This window comes from Hippoglossus stenolepis, chromosome 17, assembly GCF_022539355.2.
Source record: "Hippoglossus stenolepis isolate QCI-W04-F060 chromosome 17, HSTE1.2, whole genome shotgun sequence".
Taxonomy (NCBI): Eukaryota; Metazoa; Chordata; class Actinopteri; order Pleuronectiformes; family Pleuronectidae; genus Hippoglossus; species Hippoglossus stenolepis.
In genome coordinates this window covers 21,742,445-21,757,254 of record NC_061499.1, presented here as the reverse complement: position 1 = coordinate 21,757,254, position 14,810 = coordinate 21,742,445, and the positions used below count along the sequence as shown (strand labels likewise).

General features: G+C 38.4%; 1 protein-coding gene across 2 annotated transcripts in view; it reads right to left on the bottom strand.

Annotated features, from left to right (window-relative positions):
• The window catches only part of epb41a (erythrocyte membrane protein band 4.1a), a 55,604-nt gene that overhangs the window by 3,465 nt on the left and 37,329 nt on the right, over window positions 1–14,810 (bottom strand). Inside the window, exons 17-20 of one of the 2 annotated variants that reach the window (XM_035183429.2) lie at window positions 6,653–6,781; window positions 5,359–5,460; window positions 3,643–3,723; window positions 3,204–3,323 (exon numbers count right to left, since the gene is read on the bottom strand). In XM_035183429.2, the coding sequence (XP_035039320.1) occupies window positions 3,225–3,323; window positions 3,643–3,723; window positions 5,359–5,460; window positions 6,653–6,781 (411 nt within the window). In that variant the 3' untranslated portion in view covers window positions 3,204–3,224. Of the gene's footprint in view, window positions 1–3,203; window positions 3,324–3,642; window positions 3,724–5,358; window positions 5,476–6,652; window positions 6,782–14,810 lie in introns of both variants that reach the window. The other variant, XM_035183428.2, reaches the window with a different exon arrangement.

Genomic DNA, 14,810 nt, shown 5'->3' with positions numbered 1-14,810 from the left:
CACTCTGATATTTAAACACATTGATGTTGACTGAATATGCCAGTAAACCAAAAGTACATGGGGGCATTCAGGTCCTCAGTGAGGTCTCACAGACTCTATTTGGACCTGGTATTAACATGTGTCCCAGACCTAACCCATCACATGCAGACCGCTTGGACAGTAAATTGTATTCTAGTGTCAAGGTGTTGAAATAAATCCTACTAGTATTCATTATTTATTCTGCTGGCTTCTTTTTTACCGTATTTACATTTAGGTGTGCACGCAGCACTTTAATCACCAACAGTCATGTAAGACCTATCATAGTTTGGTTCTGTTTTAATTTTTATATGTTGCCTGTTTTGTTGCAATACTTTTGCTCTTTAGCCTGTGAGAAATTATATTTCCAACAAAAAAATTAAATTGGGCTTATTTTCCAGCAACAACCAAACTAAATGTAGTTACACAAAAGTTGTAGAGCTATACATTTACATGGCTGGTGGGAAACACATACTGGAATACTTGTGTTAACCTTCAGTTCCAAAGCCTCCTGGTAAAATGAGCAGCGCAAGAATACTCGAGGACTGTTTTGGGCCTTGGGAATAACTGAAACATGACAAATGATGTTGCAAGTCTACAAGAACAGAGAAGAATGCTGCGGTCTGGCAGACCACACTGGGGGCTTAAAAGGCCTTCAGTTCTGGATAACCGCCTCATCACTGAAAAGACAGACTGGGAGGTAGGGCTGTTATGTTTACATACCAGGCTGTCAGTGGGTTAAACAGCACCAGATTCCCAGCCTGGACCCTCATAAACAAGTCCACAATTAAAGCCTCATGGGCACCATTACTTAACATACCTCATGCTGCTGAGGCATCGTGTTTCATGATGAATCAGATTTAACCAAACTACATCTATACACTACTTTGGTTCATGCACATTTTCCTTTGCATGCAACTTGTGTAATTAAGAAGAATATTAAGTAGAGATTTGTGGTCAGTTGAGTCCCAATATAGACCTATGTAATGTTATATACAAATCAACATTTCCACATTCACATAATTGTATTTGGTCTCCTGGTCACCAGTTGTTTTCTGGTGTAATTACAGTGAGGGCTTCAGAGTCTCATTATGGGTTAATTTATAATGATGTCACATTTCTCCTCATTACAGTGAAGTCTTGCCTCCGGGCTTCCTTCTAAAGCAGGATTATCAAGGCCAGATTTACTAAGAAAAGGACATTGGGTGAATTTTCCTTACTCTTGTTTAGAGTTAAGGGCAGAGGATGTCACACCATGTTAAAGCCCTATGAGACAAATTGTGATTTGTGAATATGGGCTATACAAATAAAATTTGATTGATTGATTGATTGATGTGCGCTGCAGTCTCTGATGACTCTGCAGCTGGAAGCTGTATTCAGCATCTGATTTACTAAGACAGCAGCTCATTATATGGTCAGGCTATGAATTGAGCCTCGTGCTGCCCTGCAACACACAGCAACACACAGGTGCTGCTCAGCCAAGAGGTTTCACTAAAATCACAAAGCTCCGAAGATAAATAATGGTGTAGCTTATCTTGAGTCTACGTGATTGAACTCCATCTTAAATATATTACACTCAGTGGAGAAAGTGAATATGGATGTTACTGCAAGAAATGCAGCCAAAAGCACATTTGAATGTCTTTGTTTTAAATGGTTAGGCTCTGTAGGCTAAATCCCATTATGTCCTGTCCTTGTTCTTTGTCAAATGCATATGGAAGGTGGAGAGGTGCACCTTGCGAACACTTGCTAAAATGACTTGAAAGCTGTGACGCCAGCTTGCAGCCTCTCTTTGATAAGTGCAGCACATATGTTTGAGGCAGAATGTGTTATCTGGATCAACGTTTAACATTATAGTTGTATACATCACAACTTTTAAATATTTTACAAAACTGTGCTCTTTTCGGATTTGCTTTTCATTACCTTTTAAATCATCAATACCACCTGATTTAGTAATCGACTTGTAAACTCGGATCATAAGATTCTCTTCAGTTATTGATCACCGGTCCGACTCTATACACTTATGACTCTTACTCAGAGTCAGTGATGTCCCAAAATATTTTTTTGAGATTGTATATCGCACAATCAACATGTCTCTGTTAGACACTGGCAGGAGCACCAACATGCAGATGAGGATTGTTAAATTTTGATAGAGCCTTTCCTCTTGAACCATTGCAGCTTTAATGCCGAGTTGGTGAGGAGGAAGAATTGACAGTGATAAGTGAGGCAGAGGAAAGCAAAAATAGTAACTTCACATGGAGTGCTCTAAAAAGAGAAAAGTAGAGAGCAAAAAACGTTTTTTAATCAAGACTAGACTCTTACACGTCCAACAGGCAGTTCAAAAACAGTATGTGTCTTGTAGGACTGTCAGCTTTTCCAAAAATCAAGTTTGAAGGAATTTGACATGACACAGAATTCGTTTGAATATATTTAAATCCCACCAGACGGTCTAATGCGCTTCTAGACTCACATTCGTATGATAGCCCAGGTTTCTTGCGAAGGGCCATAGAGATTGTTTAAAAGAGCAATGTGAAACAACACTACATCATTCCAGCCTAGATTTAAAATCCCAACTGCACAAGCTAGAACTCACTTCTCTCACCGAACAAGAAAAGTGTGGGGTGCAATATTAGAGGAAAAGAAAGGAAGAGAAAAGCAGGTGTTAAAGCAGTTCAGTTGTTAAGATGATTGTGTTGGAACTGTTAAAAAAATTGGTTGAGACTATTAAGTGAAAGTAAGAGTATAGAATAGAATAGAATTAAAAAAAGTGAATTCACAGTTTTTATTTCTTTTTTTTCTAAAACAAACCACTTTTGAGATGCGCATTTAAAAAGAAAGCTTTCTGTTATGTATTTTTATGTATTAGAGTTCCTATTTATAATACCTCAAATCAAATCTGAAAACTTGCAATAAATTTTGTTAAAATATTATTGTATAATACTTTCTTTGATTTGTCAGTTGTTGACTAGACACAGACGTTGGTACAACTTATATTTCAATATATATTACACTGAATCATAATGCTAGTTCTTTTTGGGACCTTTGCTTGAGGAAATGTTCTCTATCTGGGCCTCTCTGAATTTTGATTGAATACCCCGGATCGACAGGAACAGCAGCATCATTGTGGCAGGGTTTCAGTCAGAGCAGTCAGAATGGAGATGGCTGAAGGTGGGTCCAGCGTAGGCACTCACCTTCAAAAGGATCAGTCTGTGTTACTCTGGGGTGATCTCTGTTTCCTGGTGCACAACCACTTTGGTAACGGACATATCTGGGTGCTGCTCTTTTGCCTCTTTAATGGCCTGAGCCAAAGCCTGAGGAGTGAACAAAGGACAATCTAGGTCTGTTAAGGAGAACACAATTTACGAGTTTAATTAAAGTGGCTTGCGCACAAAACAGATTTACATGATATATAAACACAATTACTCCATAAGGCAAATTGGGCCTTCAAATAATTCCACCTTTTTCTATCATGTTCACAAACATTCCAAGCAGATATCTGAGCCAAACACACAATTACAGCACTTTCTTAATAGAGCTTTAAGGAAAAACAGCATTATTTAGCACCATTTATTGTGAGCAGGGAAACATGGAAAAAAATACTTCTCTTCCTCCATCATTTACATTCCTCACCTTGTCATGATCAATTTCAGTGTCTCCAGTGATGACGATTCTCTTCTCAATGCGAGTTTCAGAGATCCCTCCTTTCACCGTCTACAACAAAAACATGATACAAGCTGAAATAAGAGAAGAAACTGATAGCCGTGTAAGAAACATGTGGTGTCCCTGAGAGAAAGAATGTGGATGCAAGCACAGTTTTGGAAAATGTTGCATGTCAACATGGATGCATGCAAGAATCTTTCTGAAACATTTGACAGCGTACATGCATTTAAATGAGAACAAATAACTAGAATGGTAGCATGTCCTGCAGAAACATACTAACTGCTCAATATACAATTTCTGTGCTGGTTATGCCAATATCAACTGGAAACATCAGCATTCTTGTGTCAAAGATAGGTTATGCTAGAATCCTTGAAATATTATTGTATAGTATTCTTGTAAGTATTCTATTTTCATAAGTAAATCCCCTAGACCCCTTGCTTTAGAGGATGTAAACAGCGAGTATAAGGATGCTGTAGATTCAGGGAGTTATGCTGAGGGCCACAACTTTTGAATATCTGGCAAAAAATAGAATCATTCTTATGTAAGTACTGGAGACTGGAGCATCTTCATGCAATGATATAAGCAGATAGGATGTATAAGTTCATTACATTACATTTTCATTTAGCTGACGCTTTTATCCAAAGCGACTTACAATCAGTGCATTCAACCATGAGGGTACAAACCCAGAACAACAAGAAACAAGAAAGTAACATTTTCTTCAAGAGAGCCAAACTACAAAGTGCTATAAGTAAGTGCCATTTAAGTGCTACTAAATTTTTTGTTTGAACTAAAGTTAAAAAAATTTTTTTTTTAATCAAGGTATAGTCAGAAGAGACTTTAGTTAAGTCACACTGAAACTAAAATGCACCCACTGGAAACAACACACTAATACTGGGAAGTTCCTCCATTTGCTCTCAAATAGCCTCAGTTTTTCAAGAAATCAATGCCACCGAATGTTTGACATTTCCCTTTGGGATTCTGCTCCATCTTGACATGACTGCATCACATCATTTCTGCAGATTTGTCAGCTGAATGTCAAATGTCAAATGAGCCTACTTTCTCCAGCCTCAGCAGAAATCCAAATTCATCAGACCAGACTGCATTTTTCAGGCTTTAACTGACCAGTGTTGGTGAGTCTGCAACTACTGCTGCCTTTCTATGGCCATTCTCCTTTGACCTTTCTCATAAACAAAGCGTTTCCATTTGCAGACATGTCACTCACTGGGTGTATTTAGTTTTTGGCCTCATTCTGAGAAAAACCATCTCAGGAGGTGAATAATAAATGCTCAAAGAACCCAGTACTGCCCAGAGATGAACTGTATGTGTGTGAATGGGTGAATGGCAATTGACTGTACTGTAAAGCGCTTTGAGTGGTCAAGACTAAAAAAGCCCTATATAAATACAGACCATTTACCATTAGTACCCCACTGAAGTTTTCTTAATATAGTATAAATAACATAAACAATCCATATCCTTTTAAAAAAAACAAAAAAACTGTATTTCTGATTTTGATAGGACGACATGGGAGGCTGTATAGTCTTCAGTAACCCTCAAGCAGGTACTTAAACAGTGGTTCAATACCAATGGCACAAGTGATTGGAAGTAGATATCCATCACAGCATAGTAGTAAATTACTGTATTGATGTGTATTGAGTTTCTGCAGGTCTGTTAGTGATGTGAGCAGACCTTGGTGATTTGGGTGGTGGTGGTGGTGCTGATGGTCTCGGAGGTGATGGTTTGGGCACTCAGCAGCACCCCTGAGTCCCTCTCTGCCAGGCTGTCCACCGGCTGTGGGAGAGACACCTTTTAAGTGTTGGAAAAGAATGTCAAATTAATCCATTTTAAACACACTCAATTATCTCTTATATATTATCTGTATGTGTAATTTCTGTAATTGTTAGACATTTAACAACATTTAATTTTGGAAATTGAGCTGTGTATTGAACCTCAGGACATAATTTACCAAATTGGAAATCTTCTTTTCTTTTTCTTCAATCTGACTACATTTCCAATTATAGGTTGCTTTATTCAGATTACTTTAATCTTGGCTTGGTTGTAAATTCAAAAACTATATACATATTTCTAAAAATAATCAAAAAGTGGTTATGCTAATAGATTTTTTATTTGAATTGAAAAGTTAAATGGGAATAGAAATAATAGAGGCTGGATTGTTGAGTAAAAGGAGCAACTGCATTGCGGCCCCGGTATCTCAACCTACCGAAAGGTTCCTGGTTAAGTGTAAATTGTAAAGTTCACCCATTCAAACTGATGACAGCAACCCAACATGCAACATGCTGGTCTTACCATTGGAAGCAATTGGAATTAAGACTCCTGATCAAGGACACTTGGACATGTGGACAGGAGGACTTGATATTGAACTGCCCACTTCTATAATGGGATGACCTGCACTACTGCATGAGCCACAGCGGCCCAGTGTGTGATATTTAGTTTCTGGTGATGTAATATATGGTTTGTTAATACTGTGTGGATAAGTAGAGCATTATTAGCGAATATTGTCAAGTCAAGTCATGTCCATTTTATTTATATAGCCCAATATCACAAATCACATACTTGCCTCAAGAGCTCTAGAGTGTGTTGAGCATTAAACAGCCTCTATAGTGAAAATATGTTTTCCCTCTTGGGCCCTCTACTTAATCTTTGGACATAATATATGACTGTTTCCACAAACTGAAAGGAGCCACAGGTTTATAAAATATGAAGATTTAATGTCCTATAGACAAGTGAATGGCCTAAGCTTCGCCTGATTTAAACAGATAGCCAGAGGTGAGACAAGGGTAAAGATCTATGGTCGGAAAGGTTCTCTGAAGCCAAGGTTTGGTACGTCAACATGTGTCGTTGAAAATAAATCTACCCTCCAAACGATGTGAGACCATTCAGGCTTTACTGATTGTATTTAATCAGAGCCTCAGATACTTTGTGAAATGTTGTTTTTCTGTGCGATTCCCAGAATTCCCCTCACCTGTGCTGACTCATATGTAATGGTCTTGGTCTCAGTGTGAACTAAGGGGACGTCCTTGTAGGTCACGGTTCCTCTCAGGGAGTTGGTGACATCTGAGATGATGATTGTCTGGGTCTTTAGCACAGGAGACTGGGGGGATAAAATGAATAGTCAGCTGCAAACTCTCTGACACTCGCACATTATAGCCTCTAACTGGTACCATACTGGTGGGCAGAAAACATTGGTACTCATTGTCCTGTAAGCATGCACATACATTAATACTGACTGCTGGGGTAACTGCTGTAGTTTTACATTCGTTAAAAAAGGCACAAAATCAATACCAGTTCATTTTTCATGAGGTTAATTTTACTTTTGCTCTTGCATGGACTACACATAATGAGTTACGGTTTAGTTCACACATATGTCCTAATTCAAGTTTGTTTCTACTGACTTTGAGTTGTGTCTTTGCTATCATGGTATGTGCGTATGAAGCATCAGAAGAATGAAGTGTCACTAACATCAGTCGCACCTGCTAAACTTTGTATGAAACGAACAGGGCTCATTTTGTACCTAAAATCATATTTATATCTGGAGGTGCACATGCCTGTAGTATCTGTATTTCCTTTACATTACTCAGCCGGTATAATCTTAGATAATCCTAACCAAAGTTACACTGAGGTTTCACTGAGCAAAAGCAGTACAATAATCACAACCATGTATTTCCCTTATATGTAACTCTGCAGAGTGTAGGTGAGACAGGTGATATGAGGGTGAAAACTGGTCTCATCTACTACATCATTCACAAAAAGTACATTGCTCATGTTTTTCAAAATGGTGCCCAGCACTAGATGGCAACATCATGACCTCAGATAGAAGAAATGTATGTAATGTCCCAAAACAACAGACACGACCAGAAACTATCCTGCACATAATTGTCTAGAAAGTGAAACACAATTCCTGGATACAATCCCAGTATAGGTTCTTCTAAGACCTCCTCCCTCCACCAAGTTTGATCAAAATTGGTTCAGTTGTTTTTGCGTAATCCTGCTAACAAATGAGCCAACCAACAGACATGGGTGAAAACATAACCTCTTGTTGGAGGTAATTAGCTTCTCTCTCACAGCTCTCCAGTGGCATTTCTTTTCATCTATAAAGAAATGCATTTCTTGCATTGAACACTAGAGGACATTCTATGTTAAAACTGTGAAAACAAGGCATAAGCGTGCACAATCCAAACACCACCATCTTCTTTCCCAGTGTGAGCATCATGTCACAGTCTTGGCCAATGCTCAGCATCCTGAGGCTCTGCAATTCACTTAACTGCCACCATGAACAGAAAAGTCCCCAGTGATTTCAGTGATGTTCCCGTGTCGTTCCTTTCAATTAGGTGCAAACAAAATCTGCAATATGGAAACAATAAAGCCTTGTGTTTTAGGTTGCTAAACACAAACCTTACACACAGTGAAAAGGTAACAATAAAATATCATGGTCTTAGACTGTATATTAGAACAGGATAAACCACCAATACCCAGAACTAAAAAATCCCCATACAGCAGCTTCTCAACAGGTTCAACTAGAGAAAGCACTGAACAAAGTGATTGCTTGTGCTGAACACTGGCGGATTGTCAACGACCCAAAAACACAAAACTCCAACAAGAGCCAAATACTGCTCCCTGAACTACACAATGTACCATCGCAGTTTGTTGTGTCTACTTGTGGACCACAGTCCACTGGTGGTGTGTGCTTTATTTCTTTGTCAGTTGAAATGAGTAGTGAGAAAGGTTGCAGGTGAAACATACTGTACATATTTGACCTGTACTGTCCCACATGTCAAAGAATGTTAGAGGTGACCTTTATCAACGCAGAGTGGACTGGTTACAATCAGGAAATATACAGTATTTGTGACAAAAGGTTTCAAAGATCCCAAAACCCACTCGGAGGGCTGGTAAGGAACTAACTTAGTTAAAGAAGCTTAATAACTTGCATTTGAACCAGGGAATAAGTTTCATGAAATTAAAGGGATAGTTCACCCAGAATTCACTCATTATCTACTCACCCATATGTCGATCGAGGGGTGGGTGAAGGGATTGAGTCCAAAAAAACCTATTGGAGTTTCAGGGGTAAACAGTGTTGCAGACCTATCTTCAGACGTAAATAAAACAACTGAAAAAAACACAACATGCCTCCATACTGCTCGTCTTGTGTCCGGAAGCTCCGACAGTCATATTTGACTTGAAAAGAGTTAATGTGCACCGTGTTTTCAGACTAAATGTCCTCTGATATCTTTCGACAAGGTGTATTCAGGGACCGTCGGAAATGCTTACGTCCGCTAGCTTAGCCACTTCTGCTGGACGTTTAGGCTTAAAACATGGTGTACATGACCTCGTTTTGAGTCGAATATGAATGTCGGGGCTTGCAGACACTAAGATGACACCACAGGAGCAGTGTGGAGGCATGTTGTGTTTTTTCTGTTGTTTTATTACGTCTGAAGCTTTGGTCACTAATGTCTTCAATTGTATTGGATTCGGCTGCTACACTGTTTACCCCTGAAACTCCAAAGGTGTTTTGTGGACTCAAACTCTTCACCCACCCTTCCATCAGCATAGGGGTGAGTAGATAATGAGTGAATTTTCATTTCTGGTTGAACTATCCCTTTAAGGTAAAGACAAACATGCAATTAACAGCATTTGGTGACATTTATGAGAGCTAATGAATAGGTAACATACATACAACAAACTGCAAGTTTCTTTGACCGTCAGTTAGTCTTCTGTATGCTATATGATGAGATAGGAGGCAGGTGGACGGAGCAAGTTGCCGTGTAAGGTAGAGACTGGATCAGTTGTTCATCACATGCGGAGTGGCAGTAGTGACTTTCACACAAGGTGATGTCATAAGTCTACTCTGTAGGCTCCGGTTGGACCATCATCGAACGTATGTGAGGCAGGAAAAAACTAATAAACTATGATTCTTACCAACAGATGCAAACATGATTGTATTATATGTACATCTAAACATGTCAGTTTAGATGAATTTATTTTTCACACATACCATACTGTGGCTTTAAATTATTACTATAAAAGTGACAATATACCAAGAGAGAGAAGAAATCCATTGGTTGCATGAGGGGGAAAAGTGTTGTCATTTCTAATATTGACACAGTGAAAATTTAAAATACAGAATTATCCACAAAATCCAATGACACTAAATCAGGTCATAATAGACGTGCAAATATCCACCAAAAGGCTGAGTACATTTACTGAGCATATAAACAGTCTTTTTTTTACTGTATTTATTTCATTAGTAGTGTTTTAAAAGTAGTAAAGACACATTACAACTTATATCATGTCAGTCCAATCATCATTTCAAAGGGTAAACATTACACTTTCCCAGTGTTTTTTAAAATGATATTTTACATTTTTATTCTAAAAGCTCTGAGCATCACCTACACTGTGGATACAACATTCCTTTCTATTCTTTGAAATTATGTTGATGAATATTTAAATATAGCAATGTGTTCTTACAAGAGGGATAGTGTTAGAGCCTCTGAGCCTCTGTGGAAGTCCCAGAGTAGTGTAATGATCAGGTGTAATAGGAGATAATATATCATATTACATGATCCACATGAACAACATGATCCACATTTACAAATGAACCACAACAAAACTAAATAAAATGCACAAGCACTGTAGCTAATTAGGCTGAGCGAAGGTTTCTATTCCTCCACTGTTTATGGCAGTGTGTGGACACATGCACAGACCAGATGTAAAGCTATATATGCAACTTTTCACACTGAATTCAAATTGAAATATTAATTCACCAAGGACTTTTTTGGGAACTCCTGCACACCTGCATATTACCACTAAACTGTAGTGTATCCTTTCAAGTGTTTTCTTGTGTATATTTCATACACGTGGGTATGTTTCTCATAATTATCAGATTAGTAGTTGGATTATTGTAAATATTATCTCTACAGTCATCTGATATCCACTATACTGGTGATGCTGGTTTTAAGTGATTTGTTTGATGGCTAACTTTCTATTTGTACCACATTATATTGAGTGAGGCTCAGACTTGACAGAGGTCTGAGCTCTGCTGAGGACATTTTCTAGTAGTAGAAATAATTTAAATGCATATGCCATAATCTTCATAACCACTACTGATGGAGTATACAGTACATTCAAAAATACAACTGGTGCTGATCTTTTTTGTATGCCTGATTTGTAGCAGATTTCATGTTATGGTAAAGTTAATTTAGGCAGTATGAATGCTGTGTTTGGTTATTGAAAGTTTTCCACGTTGTAAGTTTGCTGTAAAGATAACTAAGACGTGTTGGATCCTTTCATCGTGTAGATTTCAAATGTCTTTTATACATGGGCTATGTGGTGTCTGTGCACTAAATATTACTGTAAAAAAAATTATACCTAATTTTGTTGTGATGATCGGCAAGAGCAGTTTTATTTGCAGCCATGTCTCTCGTCTTGTTGTTAAAGCTACAAACAGTCAACACACCATTATCAGGAGTGGATTATGAGCACTGTAAGCACATAGACAAAGACACACACACACACACACACACACACAAACACACACACTGCCTCACTGTTGTATATCGAAGCAGATCATAGGAAAAATGTCTCTTACTAAAACACTGTCCCCCTTACAAACACTACCAAAATGAAAAGTCTAAAATAAGTCTAATTATCAACTAAACTGCAGCAGTGAGTCTTTCCAAACTCTGCAGTGACTAACAAACTAACAAGTTTGAGTCTCCTGACTACTGCATTCATGAATATGTGCTATTGGGCAGTAGTTCAGCATGTACAGGGTGAAAGGTTGTCAAGTTGAGGTGAGTAAAGTGTTGTCAGGTTGAGATGTGTAAAGTGTATGGGCATCAAGCACATCTACATGTATCAGTCAGTCAACACCCACACTACTTAAAGTAATCTAAAGTTGAATTAACAGTATTCAAGTAAGTTTGTAACTGTTTAAGATTATGAAGAAAAAAATGTCCAGCCTGCAGAATACGACTTCTCATGTATATCTTGGGGTGCATATGTTCTTCTCTTAAGTAAGGAACAAAATAGGCTTGTTTAGTTTATTAATAGGTACAATAACAACCAACCTGGGCCAAAATACTGAAATCTACAATTTTTTCATCCTGAGATTTACCGAAGATAACCGCACCAGATTTATTTGCTATCCATATTTACACCATGCTAAAACAGTAATTTGCTGCTATTAGCTGCAGAAGTAAAATGAGCTGAACAATCAAGAACTTTGATTGATGTTGGCCTTCAGAGTAAAACGATTTCAACAGTGTGCCACACGTCTTTGAGCAGGATTTTAACAAGCTCTGTCTGTGTCAACAAGAAAAGTTGCATATCATAGCTAGACATACAAGGAATACCATCAGCACTTATACAACTAAAATAGTTTGAATACTCAGCAATGATGTCATGTAAACAAGTACACCACAACATAAGAAGTGCAGAAGCTTACATTTAAGGCATTTGAAGGTACATGAGCACTGCAGGACAGTACTGAGCTGATCTGATCTGAACCATCATCCCTTGCAAATGTCTTAATAAGATGATCACGTTTCTTATAAGGTGTAGGAAATTCCCAAAGTCCCACTGAACTATGGTTTTATCCCATTCACATCACTGTTATTCTATCCTTGCATCATACCATGGAGGTGTCTACGTGGTTGGTTCAATCATGTATTTGGGCTTCCATCATTAATGAGGTCATAATCAATATTTGTTCAACAACAAGTTACTGGAAATGTATAAAATTACTGTGTTGCATTCCTGAGTAATTCCACTCATGGATTCTTAAATCCCACTTGGCCTGATTGTCTTCTGATACTTGGTCCAAGATTAACATGGGGTTAATGCGAATCAATCCCAATAGCACTCTACTAAGCTGCACGTGGATTCTTAATAGTGACTCAGTATACTTGTTCCACACAACTGAATGTTGTCCAGGGACAGTATAACAGAAACAACCTAACTGAGATCTTGGTGTATTTTGTCATGTATCATGCCACTGTAGCCACTGGACTGATGGACAGCAGACAGCAAAAGGTGCTGGCTACCAAAGAGAATACAGTGTTTATAGGCTACAATGCATGTGATAAATAGAAAGTTCCTGAATAATTAAAATGTAAAGTTTGTTTAATCAAGATTCATGATGACAGCAAAGGAATGTTACCTTGTTGTTCCCTCGAGCGACAGAAAGTAACTTCTAAAACATGAAATTGCACTTCATTCTCTATTTCTTAGCAATAAAAAGCCTGTTCGCTTAAATCAGTTCATTCACTTTGCTGCTATAGTCTTATTTGTTCTGGTATGACCAATATGTATGATTAATGTTAGTTTACAGCAGCAAATGCTGACAGTGAAACTGACATTATCAGTGATATTGTTCAGGGCATATCGTTAGTATTTTATCATTTACCATTACTGTCATTGACCTTCACAGGATGAAACAGTATATGGGGCTTTAGTAATGACCATGCTTGATATCCAAAGACTTCAGTGGTGTGATTCTATTTTTTGTTCTCCAGCCAGTAACACCAGAGCTACCATAAGCTGCTAAGGTAGCAATGCCTGTCAAACCTGCTTTCAAACTACAGATGGTTGCCTGGCATAATTTCAAGGGGCCAGTGGCATATTATTAATTACGCACATTCTTTTTTAGGGTGATAAGTCACATGCAAAAAAAAAGTGTGTGAGCGCTGGTCCCAGATGTATTAATAACTCTATTTCTATCCAGCTGCTTAATGGCTATGCAAGTTTACACTCCAGGAATGCTTTATACCCTGGGTGCGATATACGGGGGGGTCTCGGGGGTCCAAGACCCATTGAAAGACACTGGAGAGCCCCTGAATGCCTCAACAGCAAAATTCTGGTGGTGGGTGTCTCTAGTTTTTTTAATTATTTGTCACTTCTAATTGTCATTAAAATGTCTTATAAAAGCTACTATGTGCAGTATTAGGTAGGTAGGGTTTCTGTTACGTTCATTTTGCAGCGGCGGCCCGTTGCTCCTTCAGGATTGGGTCAGACACAAATTATAGGTCTGGTATCCTTGTACCATGCCGCATGTCCTCCCTCCTCACTCCCCACTAACCTACACTCACTTTACACATTAACGATAAACACTGACACTATGCAGTTAAGTTATTAGGATCTGAACAATACTTTGAACACATTGAAAAGAAAGTCCAACATTTTGCACACACACGCACGCGAGAAGAGACGTGACGCGCACAGGGATGAAAGTGATGGAACGATCTGGATTCATGATCCGACATCATTGATTAATTACGAAATAAATGGGATCGTCCAGAGCAACAGAGACGAGTGGACACAGACACACACACACACACAGGCTGCAGGCGGGAGAGAAGTTATTCCCACAGATTATAGCGCAAAGCAGTGTTTTATCTTCATTGATACAGAAGACGTGACATCCCGTTTAACCATGAAAACATAAATATGAATTCAGCCACTGGGTATTTTGCAGACTGTTTGCCAAGTTTGCCAAGCTCCGTGGTTGGTCATCATTCCCAAAGCCTTAAGATGTATTCCTGACATTATCACTGACTGAATCAGTAGCTTTTAGCAATGGAGCTCCTAATTGATGACCAAGAGCTCTACTGTAATTCAGAGTATGTTACTGCCTCATTAAAGCTTGATAAAACACAGAGAAAGCGTAATCCAAAACAATAAGCTGCTGAGCCATGAACCCTATGTGCAGTTAATGAAAGGTCTAAGTTTGTACTGAACTCGAAGTTCGCACCAGAAACAGATTGAATATACAAAGGACAGTGATGCATTCACTTACTGTTGTACTTACTTAGGTGCAATTATCATAAAGGGTGATGCATTCACTTACTGGAGGACATACTGAAGTGCATTTGAACATCTTAGGGAAAAAAGGACATGAACTAAATAGTAATTGACTAAGAATCTACAAACTGAACTGAATTAAATAATTCAAGTGATTCATGATTTCCAACTCTAAATATGGATATGAAACATCGATATTTGTAGGTGTGGACTAATTATTGGTTAAAACTGTGTCTCGAGGAGTCCTCTTTCAAGCACTTCAGGTATTCAGCTTGTAGGATCAAATCTGCCAGTGACAACATTTCAGTCAGCAAAGTTGATGGCTT